The following is a 20,260-nucleotide window of genomic DNA, read 5'->3' as shown; positions in this document are numbered from 1 at the left end:
TTTAACGTTTGTTCCAAGAGTGTGTCATTTTCAAACAAAGAACTGGCGTACTAAAAATCTAATGTCATACTTGCACTTCTAACCTTACAGTAGACACATCTACCACACCACAGACTAATGTTTATAACAGTGACCAGAGATTTCAAAATACTGATAAACGACCTTACAACACCACAGATATTAACCAAGTAGGTGCCATTTACGGTCTATGCCGTGTATTGCAGAATGTCGTGTTTCTTGGTAATGTTGGTATCTACCTATAAATACTTAAGGCATTATTGACAATAACTTTAATTGTAAAACATTTTCAGAACACAAATTCAGTGTCTGAACTAAGCTCAGCAAGCTTTACTATGAAGCCTGTCACATCACTCATGAAAACAGAAACTTTAAAATTAGTCTTCTTTGCGCACTTCCATTTGATTATGTCATATGGAGATGGATGTGCTCTGGGTTGTAGCGCCGTGTAGTCTGGTAGAAGTTTGCTAATGTTTCAGAGGTCCTTGCTGTCTCCAGCATCAGGGCGATCGCATCACTCTTCGTCCTGGTGATGGAGTCAGCAAGCATCTCTGAAACATTGGTAAACTTCTACCAGATTGTGTGATCTGTGGCTTTCACGGCGACTGAGTTTAATGAATGACTCTCGGGCTACAAGCCACGTCAGGTTGTTGTATGAATAAAACACCAACGTTTCGAGAAAAATTTATCTCAACCAAAAATTCTCAGCTGTTATAAAAACATTCAAGCAATAGTGCGTATGTTATTTTTTGTATCTTGTGTAATTATTTTTGCTGTAGTAATATAGTTGACTGTACATTATTGTCATAACTATGTAATTTTATTTGTATTATAAACAAGTAATGTACATGCTATAACACGTTCTACAGCCTTGTTTTGGTCCTGTGAATGATCTACGTGAGAACCAAAAATTTCACATGTGCCTAATGTTTTGATAGTGACTATACAACTAAAGTAGTCAACTTGTTAGTTTATCTGAATCAAAGAATCGAAAGTATTGTCATTATTTGTATTTAATAATTTATTATTTTTGCTTATTTTACGTCCGTAATTCGAGATGAATAAAATTTGATAGTACTAATAGTGGTTTCTTGACCATCAGTGACTACTGATCAGAGATTACAAATATCTACAAATGTTGCTGAGGTATCCGTAAATAACGTGTTAGTAATTTGTCTTTGGTAACGTAAGATCGTCTTATTTGACGAGAAATTTATGTATTCCGTTAAAGGTCATTCGGAAAGGTATGCATGTCAAAAGCCAGCTAGTAAGTAAGGGATACTGATCGGCTTGATAGGGTTTATACCATTAGGCAGGATTAGTATACGCTGCCAACAAACCCGAACGCCGTGATCTTAACCTATAACTTTGGATTTTAAAACTTTGTATACAAAATTAGCATTTGCCTGTCCATATATGTAGGAAGTAACGTATCGCAAGGCCGTGAATTTTGAAACAAAACAAAGTTATACTCACACTTAAAACAAATTATTTAAGTTATCACAAATTATTACATATTTGTTCTGATCTATGTTGATCCTCCTTTAGGCTGTGCATAAAACATGGATAAAACGAAAGAATGGCAAATGGAGTTACTGATGGAGAAACTGCGCTCAAAAGCTGGACAATTTAAGTCATTTGTGGAAAGTGCAAAGGCACTAAGGATGTCGATACTGGCAAGTATTTCTTCTCATACTTCACTACCTTAAAATAAGATTATTTCAGATTTTAGGTTCTGGTTGCTTCGTTAAATTTGCAGTTCATATTAGGAGAATGTTTTAGGACAGTGGACTACAACAAGACAACTGCACAAAATATTTTAGTCTAATATACCAGAATTATGTGGGTGGGACAGGTGGTGAACAGCTGACCTCAAAGAGTGGGAGATTTGAATGGCAATGGTTAAGACAAGTTTGTACCATGACCAGCACAGATTTTATGATAATTCTTGTCTGATAGTGTGTTAGTACCAGTATTTATTTGTCTGAATTAATGCCAGTACATGAATTGTAGAATTATGCACTGATATTGTGTTGGGTGAATAGTTTGTGAAGTAGTAATGCTGTGAATTACATTTTATTCTGAAAACATCCCTCTTTATGTGTTAGAAGTATACCTGCATATGTATGTTTGTTTATGTTTTGTTTAGGTTTTGTTAAAGAAGTAAATTGCACATGAAGTGCAGTTTGTTCTATCTGTTTTCAATTAGCTTTCCATACCAATGTTCTATCAGGTTTAAAGCAGTAATAAATTGAGGTAGAGTTTGTGAGATCTAAACACTCTTCAGTACACCACTGTTTTACTGTTCTGAAGTACTGTGCATTGATTTCAGAAGGTATGATGTAAATGAAAGGTGAAGAATTTAGTCTTAATATTTCTGTGTGTTCAGTTATGGAAATAAGGAACATGTTTTTGTTTGCCCTATGACATTGTATTCACAAGTATTCAGGCACATGCATGGCCATGTATTTTTGCTGTACAGTTCTGGGAAAAGTATGGAATAGGGGATTTCCATTGAGTATGATGATTTTATTTAAGGAACCAGAAATTGGATTGAAGGCATGGTTGAGTGCAAGATGTTGGAAGTTCTCTGTGGCTAAACCCCCTCTTGTGCTGAGGTCAAGGATGAGCAGGAATTCCACCTAATCCCCCAATAAGTGCCTAGTGGGACAGGTTTACTTTTAAATTAACTGAAATTCTCAATACATTGATGACCATATGAATCAAGAAATAGTAAAACTTATGGCTTTGAGTTTCACGCAGGATCCTGTACAATAGGTTTATATGGAAATATCTGGGACACCACTTACCTTCATTTAGTTCCAAGGTCTAGAATATGTGGAGCTGTCCTCTATTCTGCAGATGCCCATTAATGTATTATTTTAAAATAAATCTTAACTGGCTGTTATGGTTGAGTGATTAGCATTAGCTTTATATTCAGGAGGTCCATGTTCAGATCTTGGCCTGGAGACCACCTATTCTGATTGAAGTTTTTGTGATTTTCCTCAGTTCCTCTAGGCACACGTCAATTTAGTACCTTGAACTAGGCCACAACTGCTTCCTTCTGCATCATTTCCAATGAATGATTTACTATTATCCTTTAATTTAATGCTGAAAGTGTTGTTAAATAAATTATAAAAAATTGAAATTATTTCAAAATGGTAATACTGTGTCAACTATATATCTGAGTATTGTTTTAATTTTGTTTTATTTTACGATGCAGGAAAAGAGGTATCCAGTGGATAATGTGGAAAGGAATCAGCTTCAGAAATGTTTAGACATCTTGCAGCATTCAATCAAAGTTACTTCATTGCAAGGGATGGTAGAGCGTCTTGAAAGTGTTACAAGGCAACTAGGGTATGTTACCACTCACATCTGTCTTGAGTTTGCTTGAACAATGACATCATGATAATTGAATGATTATCTTTGGATGCAGTTGCAGTGAGTTTCTTTGTGAGTTAGGTTGACATTTTTTGATGTCCCTGGCAGAAGAGTTGGACACATCTCCTGTAAAGTCATGCCGATGAAATTTAGACTGTTCATCGAACTGAGAAACCTGCAGTCTATGTTCTCTGTTTTTCCATTTCCATTTGTATCACCACTTTTAAAGTTTTATGTTCATTTGCAGTTTCTTTGGATGATTTTGAAACCCTGATCTTATGTGCAAGGCATCTGAGGGATTTGTGAGAAGTATATCTGATTCCAGCACTGATTTGATTAAATTTCTCTTTGGTGAACACTTGATATTTTGATTTGGTCTTTATGTCCTGTAATATCCATGCATGTGTTAATTTATTTATCATTTTATGAATAGTTTTCCTACATGGAATTGTAACATTTCTGAAATTTATGCTGGAATTTTATTTATTTATTCCCTCCCCCAACCCCCAGAACCACATTTCATGTAGTTATATTACATGAACATCCATTATTTCAACGTGTCACACACTTTGCACTTGTACACAGGAAATAATAAGACAACTGAATAAATGAATGTTTATTGCACAGGTCAAGTGCAGTAGCAGAATTTAAGGCACTGTGGGTATCAGGAGATACAAGTTGGCCATCCCATAAATATATAAATTTGCTTCTTATCCATACACTTCAGAAAACTTTCTTTGAGAGAAGGAAAGAAGGTTCGTTTTTGCTGAATTGCTTATGTACGTGTTCATTTTGTAGGTTAAAATTTTCACCTGGTGGATCACCACTAGACTGGTTTATATCATCAGATATGTTCTATCTGGAGGTGATGTTAGAGTCAACAGGAGGAGTCAAAGATGTCAGGATTCACCATGAAGGCAAAGTTGAACAACAAGTAAGTATGTACTAACATTAGCAATGCTGTTGTATAATGTAACAGGAAATAAGCAAAGTTTCATTCCAGAGCTTATGGCATTGTCAGTGCTTCAGTCTATATTTATCCTAGTGCAGATTTTATTACAAATTAAAATCTTTTTGAGCTATTTCTGTGCATAACTTTTGCTGGTATATATTGCAATTGCCTGAATGTTTCCACACATCACATCAGAGTTTTACCCCAGTCATACTTGTGATTTATACTTACAAAAAAGTTATTTTACAAAGGTTTCAGACATATCTATACAGATTGATTATTTTGTTAAGACTGTAAACAAAAAATGTAAGAAATTAAGCTGGAAAGTGCAGCTAATGGTTTTTTTCTTTTGGAGGATGAGGGAGTGGTCAACTGAGGGGTCATCTGGCTTTTACTATTCGTACTTAACACTCTTCATCTTCATAGTCATCATCAGTTTGTGGATTAGGCATTTATGGCTCTACCAACTTCAGATCTCTTCAGGTGTCAATATTGACCATCTTTTTTATCTACTGACTTACACTGAATGGCTGATTTAGGCAGTTTTGTTTAATTTATTCTTGATTATAATTTGTATTCTGTGTCAGTAAGTGAGCATGTGTGTCGAGTATTATCATAAGGAATATATGAATACAGCCAACTGTATTTAATAAGTGGAACACTTGGCTTCTGTAATTTTCAGATTTGTTGTCATAGGTTTGATAAATGTGAATTTGCTTAAAAAAGTGTATTTGTGATAAACACTGAATACTGTCTTTTTCAAAATAAACATTCAGTTAATTTTTGGACTTATATTTGCTTTGTGTATTTATTTATTCTATAAAATCAGTATATTGTTATGTCTTGAGTTTACTTTGTATTTTCATCTACAGAGTTGCGAAGAACTTGTGTCATGTCTATCAAGAGGAGATTTTGCTGACTTCACAGCACAGTTAGAAGGATTGGCATCCATCTATCAATTAAATGCTGAAAAGAAAGTGAAATGCAAGGCATTTAGTGCATTGCAAAGTCTGGAAGCTGATTTAGGGACTCTTGCCACACTTCAGTCTTTTATCAAGGAACCTTTCAACTTGGTTCATAAATCCCCTGTTGGAATTTTAGAAAAGAGGCGTGGAGGTATGTTTATTTATAACAAAACATTTTTATGGTTTTAGGACATTTATTATCCCCAGTCATTCAGTGATACATTTTTGCAATTGAATATTCTGGATTTTGTTCTCGGTTCAGAATCTGTCATCAAGTATGAAGGTGATTGTCTTCTGAGATGTTGAAATGTGTGGTCTGGTAGAAGTTGACTGATGTTTCAGAGGTGGTTACTGCTTCTTTTATCAGGATTACACACTTCTGAAATGTTGGTCAACTTCTACCGGATTACATGGCACAACATCCCAGAAGACAGCCATATTTTTGTGTATATTGAAGTTTGTAACAAATATTACAGGTCATGCCATGAAGCTAACCTATTTGGTACCTCCATATGATCTACTAGACCAGCAAACAAATTCATCACTGTCTTTATCAGTGGAGGAAGTTACTTCACGAAACCTTGGTTACAGTGTTATGGTGTGTTTGGAAGGATCTGCGGCCCACAAATTGCAGACTACTGCTCTTATTTCTGTTAATCGTAGTCCCAGTGGCAAAAGGTAATGTTAAAAATACCACAGATATTTAATTATGTGATAGCCTGAGCTTGAATAATTGCACTGAAATTTTAAGTAGTGGCTTTCATATTTGACAGTAATATGGAACATTTTATGATTTACCTGTGGCCATTGAAGGATAGGTTGTTTGATTGTACCATTTGTACTTTGTCTTGTAACAAAAATGGTATTCTAAAGGCATGTGTCAAAACTGCTTTACATGGTTTCCAGAGTATGTATAGACTGGTACTGAACTAAGTGTAATTATTTTACAGACATAATCAAGTTTTTTACTGGTTACAGTGGTCACACAGTTCAAGGCACGTACACTCTTGGACTGCTCAAATACTGGGATTATGGGCTGATATCCTACTTGAGTCAGGAGTATACATCATTGTGTACTGTATTTTGCTGCCCAGTCTTGCATTTTCCATATTTAAAAGTTTCAGTTAGTGACTCTCATGTCTTAAATTTGTGTATTTTATGGTTAGTGATGTGATCTTTAAGACATCTTTTGTTTCCACCTGTTCTTCTATTTTATATTTGTCTTTCAAGGATCAGTTAATTGAAACATTAAATGGGTATTTTATCTCTAGGTGAATAAAATCCTCATAAATTTTTTGTTTACATGATATACATGCATGCATACTGATTGGTTAGAAAAGTAGTGTAATTGTTTATCCTGCAAGTCATACTGCCTCTGTATCTACCAAGCAACTGTGGATTGTGACCTCTGGAATCTTAATGACTATTATGTTGAGTAAGAAAATTCCTATCGTGGAAACTGAACATTCAGAATTATTGTCCTAAAATCTTTGTTATGTCCATTTTAATACCTAAGAATTGTATTTAATGGCTGTAGTTATCACTGTGTTGTAAATTTCTTTGGTGTTTTTATTATTCAAATTCTGGTTATTGTCATTCGTTGTTACTGCTGGTCTGTATTTTGATTTTATTGCCATATTATTTCCTTCTTCCATCACCTGTATCACAATTAACATTATGTAATCATTTTTATTTTGTATGTATATAATCATTGTTATATATACATTTCCAAGTAAGAGAATAGTGAATTTGAATAATGTTTGTATTTTAAATTGTAACTATACTGTCTGAAGTGGTGGAAGAAATTATCTGTTCTCCAGTAAACTCGCCAAGAAAATTCAATACATAAACCATTCAGTTTCTACCATCAATTCATAGTTTTACTGTTTCATGTTGTTAGCACACCTCTTTATGCATCATTGAGTGCTGCCAACTCTGCAACACTGCCTGCCTGCTTTGTTCTACGCCTTAACAATCCAATGCCTATGTGTTTGAATCTGGTGCGTCGAATTCAGCAAGTCACTGAGATGGAGTGTGGAGACCTTTCTACTCCACATCCATTGCTGAGTCTTGTGACTCAACATGCATCAGCTGGCCAGTTGGATTGTGCCAACAACCGAGGACTCTTTGTGGTAAGTTTATACTATATGTACTTTTTGGGATGCATCTGTAAGCTATGAAAAGTTTATATTAGCCTTGCCATGTCTGTCCACACGTAACAACTTGAGAAAGGCTGAATGGATTTTCTTGAAAGTTGATATTGGTGAGTTTTATTGATATTTGTCACATTGCAATTTTGGTTAAAACTAGACAGTGGTAATGTATGCCCCTGCATGCAGAAATGACTGGTTGCAAGTACCCAGGCTGCCTTGGTTACCATTGTTACCTTGGGAATCCCCAGCCAGTTGTGTGACGGCATCGTGGAGTCCTCCATGACATCAGCCTGCAAACAGGGCCAGACACCTGACTCATGTGAAGGTCATTGATCTTAGGCAACTGCTGCCAGTCATGTAGGTTATTCTGGCAAACATGCCAGAATTGTTATGCTATGCAGATATTTCCTAACTTTTTAAAATAAATGTGCTGATACTGAGGTGTATTAAGGTGGGAGGGAGATAATTTGAAAGTTTCTGTAAAACTTTATAATATATAAATCAGATAATAGTTCATCCATATTTTAACCTCTTTTTTTTCCTTTTTTTAAGTCAGATTGTGAGTTGCTATGATATTTATTTTCCCAGGGTTGTGTTCAGACATCTGACAACTTTACCATACAACTGATGTTCTGTACCAGCAACCAAAGCCACAACACTGCTATGCAGTAATGACCTTTCAAACCTAAAAAAGCACTTGCCATGGCAGTTCACAGTCTGACAGAACTGCAGTGCTATTTTTGTGCCACTTTGTACATAACTGAAATTATTAAAAGTTTGGCTTAAAAATATACTACAAGGATTAGAATGTTATAATGAATTAATCAGGTTACAACTTGTGCAGTGGACTGTACATTTCTGCTTGTTCTTGCTTTGACCTCAAGTATACATATTGCACAGTAATTACAAGTAAACTTATATTATTTTGGTTTTATTTAAAATCTAGTTATTTTCAGTTGAAAACTGATTTACATTTAACCACTTTCATTTTTAGCACAAGAGTTTTGGTTTTCATTTTGTTAATAACATAAGAATTTGAAGTTGCTGGGGTTGCAAATCTGACTGAACAAAACTACTTGCTGGACAGGAAACAGCCCCATTCAGCTTCATACAGCAGTGTTGTGCCTGCCAAGGACCATCATGAGGTAATTACAAGTAAGTTAAGCAACTGAAAATCTTAGAATGAATTAGAAAATCTAAATTAACTTTAATGAATTTTGTATGAGAATTGAATCAGTAACATTTGGAATAAAATCAGAATAAAACATGATGGAAATTTACTTGTAATGATCACACAACACATTAGTTCAAGGTCAAAGACTGAGCAGAAATGTATAATCAATTACTTAAGTTATAACGTAACTAATTCATTGCATTATGAGAATGGATGAAGTTGATTACACTGCTATTTGTGGATGATACGATTTTCATCTCTGTCACAGAGGATAATATTTTTACACCAAACAGCACAAGTACTTGTAATGAAAATTTAACCTCAGAAAACCAAAATTATGGTTCTGTGGGCCTTGAACCAGTAAGAAGCAGAATTGATAAAGATAATGCAATATTGGACCGAGCAAATGTTTCACATGCTTGGGTTGTAACATTCAGTACCAAGAAGAGAAAGAAAAGATTTCAAAATCAAAGCATTTCTATAAATATTTGGACTTCTAACAACATTCTAAGACTGAATTTAGTTCAGAAAGCATGAAGAATAAAACATCGGCCCTTCCATTATTCCTCTATGGCTGTAACATTTGGGCTTGGAGACAAGACTTAATGAATATGAAACTGGCTTCAACAGATCACCAAGTAGAAGACCAGGGACTCCAAAAACAAATTTTAAAATACCATCTGACATGAAGAAGACAACTGATGCCCTTGTAAAAGACAGTTGGATATCATAAGTGCTGAGACCAAAATGGGCTAATCTTCATGATTGAATGGTGCTGACTTAATAAAGTGAAATGAAGTTTGCACAGTCATTTCTCTGTTTATGCATTTTTGTTTAAAGCAGTCGATGTCTGTGTAATGTTTCTTCATTTACGTTGTTTTGGGTTACAACTTACTGCCATTACAGAATCAGTAATAGTCAACATATCAAATGATTAAGTGACATTCATAGAGACAATATTTCTTAAAATATTAACAAAAGATCTGAACCAACTATATAAACATTATACAGGTATTGTTAATCACCTGGGAGTTAAACCCTTGTATGGAAAATTAACTCTCCATTTACAAAGCATTTTTAAGGAATGCATCTACTGTGTAAATTTAGAAATGGCTGTATTTCAGAAGTGGTTTTGACATGAGTTGTGTTATATTCTGCTTTAGAGTATGAAACTTTGTTAGTACTGTACACACATGTAAGATGTTCTTATGTTGTTATGCTAACTGTGAATTTTTGTAATTCCAATCCTAATTCTATAAAAGGATATTCATTTTTGTTGCTGCATTAATCCTAGTTAATTCATATTTTATGTTTCTTTGCATCATAACTTGCACATAATGAGTGCACAATAGAGGTGTGATGTTTATTCATTGATCTGTTCATCTGCTTGTTTCATTTCTGAACCACTTTGAATAAATTTGGTATGGATGAGTCTTGTAATAGGTGTGAGGTGTATATAGCTCTGTTCTGTATTAACTGTGCAACCTGATTTTTATTTGAAGTGCAAAACTAACATCATATTTATCAAAGGCACTTCCATCATTCAACACATTAGTATGTGATTTTTTTTTAAATTTCTTAACCCTTTGATTGCTGAACATTTCATAGCTCGCTGATTCTAGTATTTTGGGAAAATAAATACTTTTCAAATGTTTGCTAAAGATGGCAGAGCATATACAGTTTGGCAGTGACTGCATAGATCTCATTAGGAGAAAATGTTATGGACTGGGAAATCTCAGGTAGTGTGGTATGGTATGTACTTGTATGGGATTTCCAGAATGTAGTGTAGGTCTGTAACTTGTATTCGAGATGTTCTTCAGTGTGGTGTATATTGTATAAACTATATAAAAAAGTAATATATTGCTGTGCAACCTAACATTAAAACCAGCGAGAGATGAACAGTCTTAAATAATTAATTTGAAAATTGTGTGCTCAGAAATGGAATACACCATTCTTCTGTCGTTAATCTCAGTCTCATGAACATTGTACTGAAAATTATATTGAGTGTCCATTGACTTTATGTCAGTACTTCAGGACCTTGTTTCTGGAATCATTCCCAGTCAGAAATGTCATACAAATGTGGGTCCACTGCTGAGCAATAACACAGCTATGGAAGTTTGAAATTCAGGATGATCTGAACTTTTAAAAGGAAAAACAGGGTTATTCAACATCAAAAATTCAGTTGAGTAGTTTGTCTCATCTGTTTAATTTGTAATCATAATCATATTTTTCATGTAACCTCATACATGGATATCTAGCAGAGTGAAATCTGGTGACCATATTGGCCATTTGTGCAGAGATCACAATCAGTCTGGGAACTGTTCATTCAGGTAATCCATCACATGTCTACTGAAGTGTGGGGTGTCCCATTGCGCTGGAAGTACAACTGTAAACACATTGTATGTCCAAATAATTTTGATGTTATGTACTCGTCTACGTAACTGTAACCCATGTTTGTATGACATTTCTGACTGGAAGTATTGTTAGGAATAAGATCTAGAAGTATTGACATAATGTAAAGTGACTTTCTGTATCTATGAATGAGGGTTTAGGTTTTGCAGATGGTGAAATATGTCTTGTATTTATTTACCATTGTTTTGAAGGAACCTTTTGCCTCCTCCTGTAGATGGAGGTAATGTTTTCTTTTGAACCATTGGTAACCATCTACATGGCATCATAATCCAGGAGACCACAGTTCAAATTATATTGATATACATTCCAAGGGTTAAGTTTGTGTACTCAAACTTTTATGTGGCTAGTAAACAACTGATTTATGGTTAATACAGCTTTTGGGAATAAAAGTGTGCAGAATATGTAAATAAAATCAAGACTGCGCTTCTACTTATATTTTAGTCATGTTGTCTTTTAACACACTAGTGCAATGATATGCTCCTTTGCTCTGTTTGATCTTTCTGTATAACTAACAAGTGTTGACCCTGCAATGAAACGCTATATTTCTTTCCTTTCAGACATTACCTGATCAGCAGCATTGCTTCTTCATGACTGAGAGCAAGAACCTAGAGGGAATTTTGGTTTCAAATATCCCTTTTTTACATCCAGCTCATGTTCCGCAGATCCTCATGCTATTACGACAGCAGGCTTTATTTAATGTTCTTGTCTCAAGTTGTATCAGGCCAGCCAGCAAGCATGGTATGTTCTACTGTAGTTTTTATTTCAGCAGGATAGGAAAGGTTACTACTGTCATTATTGCTGCTGTGATTGTTATTGTTATTATTATTATTTAGACAGAAAATTGGTTTCTGTAATTAACATAATTTTAAGAAATCTGACTGAGGAAAGTGAATAGGTTGTGTGTGGCTTAGTTTCTTAGCAAACGTTGTGTGTGTGTGTGTGTGCGCGCGCTCGCTCATGGGTGCTCTTGTGTGTACACACGCTTAGTAACTTTTCTTAGGTTTGATAAAAACGTTATGGAACTGAATTTGTGGAATGAAACTAAATATGAGAATAATTAATCCACATTTTCTGTCAGAATAATCTTCCCTTGGTTTTATACAGTGATTCTGGGGTTTCTATAATTTGTTAAAGAACCTCCACTATTATTTCAGGAAGATGCGTGATGCTGCATTTTATGTGATCTTTTGATTTCCTGAAGTGTTTTCTTTTGGAGTACCTTTTAAAGTTCAATACATAGAAGGTCACTTTGTATAATATACAGCAAATACAGTTGGTGAAGAATCTGTGGAAAGTTGTGCTTCACTAAAAATTCCCTTATGTTGAAAGATGTCACTATTGTGGTCTGTGGGAAACATTTTGCTAAGATTCTCCTTATTCCCACACTTTGAGTTATAATCATTTAAAGGAGATACATATTTCTGTCACCACTTAATAAGTCATTCCGCCACTATGTTCATATGCTCATGAATTAAATAGTTTTCTCTGTGTTCATTGTTGATGCCCACTCGATACATGTCTCATCTTCCTTGGAAGTTTATCCATCTTTGAAGGGCGACATCACTCATATATTTTTAGACATTTAAGATGTTATCCAATATATGATTTTTTTTTTAATTTCACAGGTTTCCTTGGTTGTATTTCCAATTTTAACTGACAATTTGAAAAATGCACTTTATTCCTTCATGTCAGAAATTTCAAAGGATAACTTATTTATTACAAATTTCTGCACAAAATACCAGCTTTCACATCTGAGACAATGTCAGAGAAGTTAAGCTGGCAGGTTAATATCAATGTTGTGTGAACTTTCTGACCAGTTCTCATGCCTACACGACATCTTCAAAACCGTGTAAGAGTGTTATTTCTCATGCCCACTGATTCCAGAGAGTCTGCATCTAAGTGTAATATATTTGTGCCATTTATGACATGGAAGTTGACAGCTGTTATCTGGTACCTATCTAATGGCAAGGAATTGTACTATGAAGTTATGCAGCCAGATCTATTGACTCTGCTGACTGAACTCCTTATCTAAGAAGTCTTTTATAGAATTTCATGTAGGTTTGTCATCTGTGTATAATAGTTTAATTTAATCTTTACAGCAGATCTGGAGAGTGTAATAATGTTTGAAGTGACTGCTCTTTCCTGGCAACATCTTTCTATTTCATTTGAACATCCTCTGGAAGAGACCATGACAACAGCAGAGTTGGATCTGGCAGATATCTCAAACATCAAATGCAAGGTGTATGGTGCTGGCAATGGTGAAAATGGATGCACACCTGAGCATGCCAGTAAAGTTTTACAGAGGTAATTTAAGGTTTATGTGTTCTTTATGCAAAAAGTATAAAGTGAACTCCTAATAGAAAGGTTATATCTGGTCTCTTATTTTACCTTCTGAACCATCTTTACAGTGTTTGATGAAATTTGGTATTGGGATTCACATTAACATACCAGAGAATTTAATTTTTATGTTACCAGTTCTCTTGGATTCCAACTTTACATGCACATCACTTAATACTCTTGGGAGCTTGGGTAACTTAATCAGTATAGTGTCTGTCTGTGGACTGGGTGACCAGGGTTCAATCCTTGGCAGGGGCAGGCGATTTTTCTTCTAGCCTCTGTGTCTGTACTGGCTCTTGGGCCCACCGCTGCCTCCTATCTGGTGGGTACTGTGGGCTCATTTCCCAGGGGGTAAAGCACAGCTGGGTCATGACACTGATCAACTCACTTCCATCTAGTGCCAAGATCAAGAACAGGTAGGAGTCTGGAGGTGCACAATTTTTTGATAAGGGACACAACTCTCTGAGCAAGTAATGCTGCAGTAAGTGAGGTAGAGACAACTTAGAAAATCTAGGTGGCCTATTTGCAGGAACTTGTGAACCCGGCAAAGAACGACTGGGTTCCATGAAAGGTGGGTAATTTCTTGAGTAGTAAAGTGATTGTCAGCATGGATTCGGTTAGTCAGCAAATAAGGAGTAAGTGTTTTCTAAGTTATTTATGAATGTTTCTGATGGAGATCTTTCAATTTCTTGGTCCTTATCCAGTGTCTTTTTTATTATGCTAAGTTTCAGAAATGGGCTCTGTGTCTGAAATTAATTTGAAAATCTGTCTGCCTTTGAACAGTAAATTATTTGTACAAGACATTAGAGAATCCGTGTTTCATCTTTTAAATCAGGTTGTTATGTGGAGTCCTTTGTTATATGTAATGAAATTGTATTCATTTTCTCAATTTGTTTTCAAGAGAAAGTGTGAAATTTTAGATTTGTTCATTGTTGCAGATGTTGGTCAATACCAGTCACCATGCGGTCACTAATCCGTCTTTGGCAGAGTCATAACCTTCGTTCAAATGGTCTTACAGCCGGTGGTAACCTTAGTCTTCCCCCAGGCAGTGACCCTGGTCGTGGGCATGGTGGATCCATGACACCAGATTTTGATGTGAGTCGTGTTAAAGCTGAACCTGATGGTAGTAGTTTACCTCACAGCCAGTCACTAAGTGGTTCAGGAAGCCGTCAAGGATTTGGCCCTGATATGTCAGATACAGGTGTTGGTTTCCAGAGTCCAGGAAATCCAATTGAAAGTTCTGTATCAAATACATTTCAGTTTGGTGCTTTACTTTCTAGTCAGGGATCAGTTGGAAAAGGGCCTGTTTTGCTAAACATGCTTAGTGAGCAGACACCAAACACCAAAAAACAACGGAAGCGAAACAACAAAGATGGGATGTGGCGAAGTCCTAAACGAAAGCAGAGTGAAGAATGTGAGATTGTTCTAGAGAGTTCAAGCAGTGACTCAACCCCTTTGGGAACTCCAACTTCAAGGGATGCCCCCATGGAAACTATTTTGGATTGTGAAGAGGAGAAAACAGGTTCAGATTTTGGTGAGGAAGAAATCATGCCAGTTGAAGAAGTAGAAGAGATGATTGTTAGGAAACCAAAGAAAGAAAAGAAAACTTCTCCGCCAACTATAATTCTTGATTTGGCTGAAAGCAAAAATCTTGTAGCTCCATCAGTAAGCATAACTCCAATTACATCATCTAGTTCCAGTTTTAATTCCGTTTTGACAGGCATGGGACTTGAACGGAGACCTGGGATTGAGATAATCCCCATTGTTTCCACTCCAGCTACGTCTCTTCATTCCTCCATCACAATAACCCCAATTTCATCCAAAGTGATTGCAGCAGATGATCGCAATTACAGGGACAGGAAGAGTGGGAAAAGTCGAACTGAAGATAAAATGAGGCCTGACAAGAAACGAAATAAACGGAAACGGGAAGACAGCCCCAGTGGTTGTGGTGGTTCTAGTGTTGCAATGGGACCCCCAGACAAACTTCCTCCCAAACAGGATCCATTATCCAAACCAGTGTCAGTTAGCATAAAGCCTACCGAGTCACCACCCATGACATCTGTTCGTCCTTCATCACCAGCTAGTGCACTTCGGAAGGTAACTTCCTCCCCGACACACGTGAATCTTTCCTTGACCAAGTCAAGCTCGAGCAAACCTTCCTCTTCACACCAGAGTCCCAAACATTCTCCAGGTTATACAACAAGCAGCCCCAAGCACCATGGTACCTCATCTCCAAAGCACCAATCATCTGGAGGGTCTGGGAAACCAAGCATGTCTGCACTGAAATCTGCAGCAAGTTCTCCATCAACTGCAGGGAAGAGTGGGTCAGATGTGCCTAAAGTAAAATCTTCATCCAGCAAAGATAAGGATCGCAAAGTGTCCAGTTCTTATAGTGGAGCAAGCTCTGGGTCTGGTTCAAGTCCTAAGTTGAAGTCGTCCAGTGTGAAGTTGAAACAGTTGGATATAACAAGTGGAAGTGGTGATGGGGGTACGGGGCCTCAGAGTGGGGCTGGCACACCCCCATTAGTGACCATAGATGGCAACAAATCATCTGCAGTGCCTCAGGTACGGAATAGGAAAGGCTCACTTTCAGCAGTGATAGACAAACTTAAATCGGCTCAGCACCAGGGACCTGAACCAGGTGAGGTAATGAAAGAGGGAAGAGGTAGTGGTACCAACCCAAGCAGTAAGATACCAGGAGATACATCTGGTAGTATTATTAGTAGTAGCAAGAATCCAGGGGAATATATGGTGAAATCAAGCTCTGAAGGCATAAAGATCACAATCAATAAAACACGAACTAAGGACTCTAAATCTGGTGTTGTAAAAACTTCATCATCATCATCATCCAGCACTGGTTCTGGATCACCCAAGACTCATACTGGTCTGAAACCAGGAGTTAATAGTGGACCAGCTTCAAAGAAACCACATCAGATGCTGCAACAGAAGTCCACCAGTGGCAACAGTGGTAGCAGTGGAATTTCCAGTTCCAGTAGTAAGGCAGGCAGTGGTAGTAGCAGTGGTAACCCTTCGTCTAAAATCCCATCCACTATAAAATCTACAAGTTCTCCTGTATCTGGCATCCTTTCTAAGTCTGCTTCAAAATCCAGTGGATCACCAAAAATGAGTAGTTTGGCTGATGCAAATAGACGGGACAATAAACCAAGAACTTTGAAGACTGGCAGTGATCGTGAAAAGCCAGTTTTCTCCAAGGGGCCTGATGCTAGAAAATCCAGCCCTATTGGTTTGAGAGATGAATTAGAAGGTGAAAGGGCTCTAAAACTTGTTACAGCTCATGCCAAAATAGAGCCATCATTACCACCACAGCTTATAGTTGAGGGTATGATAAAATCATTAGATACAAAATTTCAGATACCAAAACTCTCTGCACGAAGCAGTAATCTTAATGAAGGAGATTCAAAGAAACAGTCATCAGATAAAACATCAATTGGAGGTACAGAATCCAGTAATAGGATGGATTCAGGAGCCAAACCCATAGATCTGGTGGGGAAAGTAGATGGTTCAAATACCTCAACAAAATTTCCACCTCTTTCTAAAACAGATGATATGAAAGGTTCCAAAATACCAGCATTGGCATCTGTCACACCTGCCTTAGCGATATCAAGTCTTACAACACCAACATTAAAACCACCACCTACTACAGCTTTTCCATCAGTTACTTCAAAATTACAGGATATAAATTTAGACACTTGTCCACAAATTTCAGCTCCTACAGCTGCTCCAATAGTTGCAAGCATGTCTTCTAGTAGTTCTGAGCCCACATCTGGAGAAACATTGGAAGTATCCCGAATGAAGACTGATTTGCCTCGTAGTGGACAATCTTCAGGGAATAATGCAAAGGAAGAAACAACAATTCAGGTTATAGGAAAGCTCGAGAATCCTGTAAAGTCTTTCTCTGCTAGTAATAATAATAATGACCCTTCAGTTCTTTCTACGTTACACTTGAGCAAAACTGTGGACTCTTCCCAGACTAAGTTTTCTTCCTCATCTTCCCAAAAGCAGGCAGAAGATTCTAAGAAGCTTGTCAACTTAAGTGATATTCCAAACAAATCAACAGGTCTAAATAAAATGACACCAGCACCTACTACCTCACAAGAAGCAGCGGAAATACTACTGGACATGTCAGCATCTTCATCTCTCCAAAACAAACCTCTTGTTGTAGAACAGCAGGCTGGGAAACTGGCGACTGTACCTGAGCGTGCAGTTGCTGTATCAGCTCCAAGCCGAAGAAACACGCCCCCTCCTCCACTACCTCCACCACAACCCTCTGTCCAGGTACATATTTTGCAGTCGCCTGCTGCTGCTGCATCTACAACTGCCTCACCTGTGGTGATTACTTCGCCCCATTCAGCATCCCCCTGCAGCATAGATGATGAACTCATGGATGAAGCTCTTGTTGGGATGGGCAAATGAGATGTGTATGCAAAGTATTTGTGCATATTCAAAGACTGGTTTTACACATTTATTTTGTTAATGTACATACTGTGTATCATGACTTCTTTTGTCAAACAAATAATTATGGTGACTGCAGTATTTTAGAATGCCCCAAAGTTAAGACTATGTATAAAATATTATGTAATATAAGTATAAATATACATATTTAAAAATTGTTTCCAAGTTTGATGCTGTGATCAAACATGGAGATGTTATTTTCATATTTCATACACTGAAATTTTGGCCTTTTTTAAGGACATGGTTGAATGCATCAGGGTGATTAAAACATTTCCTATGCATTGTCCTTTTGTGTATATAGGAAACTCATGGAATTTCAGCTTGTGAAGAAGCTTGCCACATAAAAGGTGCAGAGTGATAAGGCGTTTCTTATGGAATGTGTACTGTAAAAGTAACTGCTATGGACTTTTCTTCATTTTATGAAGACATCAGAACTTCTGAAATTTCCATATTTGCTCATAATGACCCAGTCCTTAGTCAGCGTTTAGGAAATGCAGCCAACTCCACTGTTCAGGAGGGCTCATAACTGGAAATATATATAATCCTGAAATCTATTTTTTGTAAGCTCTGTGGTAAAACATGTAAACATTGTATTATAAGCATGTGAATCCCTCTACCCAAGCTGCATGTATGTGCTGACAACAGTATTTTCCTATTGGAATAAACTGAAATCATGTCTTTTATTTTTACCACTATTAGGATATAAAATACACTACTTTGTCCTTAATAAATATAATTTTTATGTATTTGGATTCTTCTGTGTAATTGTTCTGTAATTATTCTGCATGAATAATCCACAGTACAATCTAAATCTAAATGACTAATCAAGAGTGTTATTAGAATATGAGAAAGATCTGAAAGAACTTTTGACTTGCGGTTTTCATGGTGGTCAGAGTGAAGATTATGGTCTTCTGGGTTATGATGCCTTGTAGTTTTTTAGGTGGTTACATTGGAGTAACATACTGCCTCCATCATATGTCCTGAAGATGAACAAATTTTACTTTTCTTTACTTATGTAACTGGTTGTCACTCAGTATACTGTTTGTTATTAACCAGACTTTACAACAGTGCAGCAATGAGATCAGCATTTTTGAACCTATTCCAGTCAGTGTGCACCTTTGTCTTTGAGTGAAACTTCATGTTCACCTTTTTAGTGAGAACTTTTATCTCAACTGCATGTAATTGTGTATTATGAAAACAAGATATACAAAGACTATTTAATTTTAAAGAATTTCTATTTATTCCAAGCAGAATTTGAGGTTTTCACAGTGATTGAGTTCAGATAGTATGTTTGTGGACTTTTGCAGCCAAGTGCTCTTCTGGTTGTATTCGTTGCTTTGGCAAAACATGCTGGTGCCTTCTTTTGCAGGGCAGCAGCATGTTCCTCTAAAACAGTATGAATTCACTGCAACAACTCTGAGGACCACTGTCAAAATGTACATATTCCATGTTTGGCAATGTATGAAGTATACGTATCTCTCTCACTCCCAGGGGATACATGTTTGCTGGTTCAGAACTACTGAATCAATGTTGTATAACTTAGGTTTTCAGGTGAGGTTTCTAACTCTTTTCCCTGTTATTCTTGGTTCTTTTATTGGTGCATCAAAGCAGTATGTTTTGTTCTCAATTTGGAAAGCATGTTCCACTTCAATCACAAGTACACTCATTCTCAATACCAATGGCAAAGTCAGTTCTTGTACTTTCTGAAATATTATCTGTGAAAGACCGAGTACTATAGAATTATATTTTTACTGCCATGAGTTCAAGAGATTTCTCACCTTCCTAAAATCGACAGTAACAGCTTCTGTAATTAGGGTCCAAATGCGTAGTGTGGAACAGTAATGTGACGCAACTGCAGTAAACAGGTAAAATAGAAAAGTATCAGAACTAACCACTGCACAAAGTCATAGGCAGCAGTACTATACATGTTTGTTTATTCATTCTTGTTTTTACTTACATTAGTGGTAGGTGAACTGTATATACCAGATGTCAGTTAAATTAATGCCTTGAAGTCTGTCAGGATGCATAATTATCTACCTTTTTAGTTGCTTTCCACTGTACTTTCCCTGCTTATGCATATGTGGTAACTTTTGGGTGGAAGGTGAAAAATGAGAACAGAATTTGTAAAGAAGCCTCAGAAGACTGATAAGTGTATGATAGAGTAATACAAATATTTACAGCATGTTAAATCTTGGAATTATTTGCTACCATTCAGTTCAGAGTCTGATCTTCCTGTATCCTATCTACAAACCTAAATATTATCATTTATGAAATTGTAAATTTATTTGTTTCATATTGGTGTCAAACTTTTTCTTTTTGAATAAAAAGCAGGTGTGCTAGTCATTGAATAATGACATTCACTGTGAATGTATCGATTAAGTAGGTATGGACAGCT

The 20,260-nt window shown here is 36.5% G+C and overlaps 1 protein-coding gene across 7 annotated transcripts; it reads left to right on the top strand.

Annotated features, from left to right (window-relative positions):
• Positions 1-268: 268 nt before the first annotated feature.
• MED1 (Mediator complex subunit 1) lies at positions 269-20,054 on the top strand. 7 transcript variants are annotated; one of them, XM_022065836.2, is made up of 10 exons: positions 269-751; positions 1,567-1,694; positions 3,242-3,375; positions 4,198-4,333; positions 5,224-5,467; positions 5,793-5,994; positions 7,217-7,448; positions 11,613-11,793; positions 13,155-13,359; positions 14,331-20,054. In XM_022065836.2, exons 2-10 carry the CDS (start codon positions 1,581-1,583, stop codon positions 17,824-17,826), a joined length of 4,944 nt encoding a protein of 1,647 aa, XP_021921528.1. In that variant the 5' UTR covers positions 269-751; positions 1,567-1,580; the 3' UTR covers positions 17,827-20,054. The 7 variants fall into 7 exon arrangements, with proteins under 7 accessions (XP_021921528.1, XP_087200099.1, XP_021921530.1 ...); XM_087343973.1 differs by having other exon boundaries at positions 269-755; XM_022065838.2 differs by lacking the exon at positions 269-751 and adding an exon at positions 1,047-1,164.
• Positions 20,055-20,260: the final 206 nt, after the last annotated feature.

Source organism: Zootermopsis nevadensis, unplaced genomic scaffold (genome assembly GCF_977971745.1).
Source record: "Zootermopsis nevadensis isolate Lab colony 2312 unplaced genomic scaffold, Znev_1.0 Znev_ptg000007l, whole genome shotgun sequence".
Taxonomy (NCBI): Eukaryota; Metazoa; Arthropoda; class Insecta; order Blattodea; family Termopsidae; genus Zootermopsis; species Zootermopsis nevadensis.
This window is presented reverse-complemented; position numbering and strand designations above follow the sequence as displayed.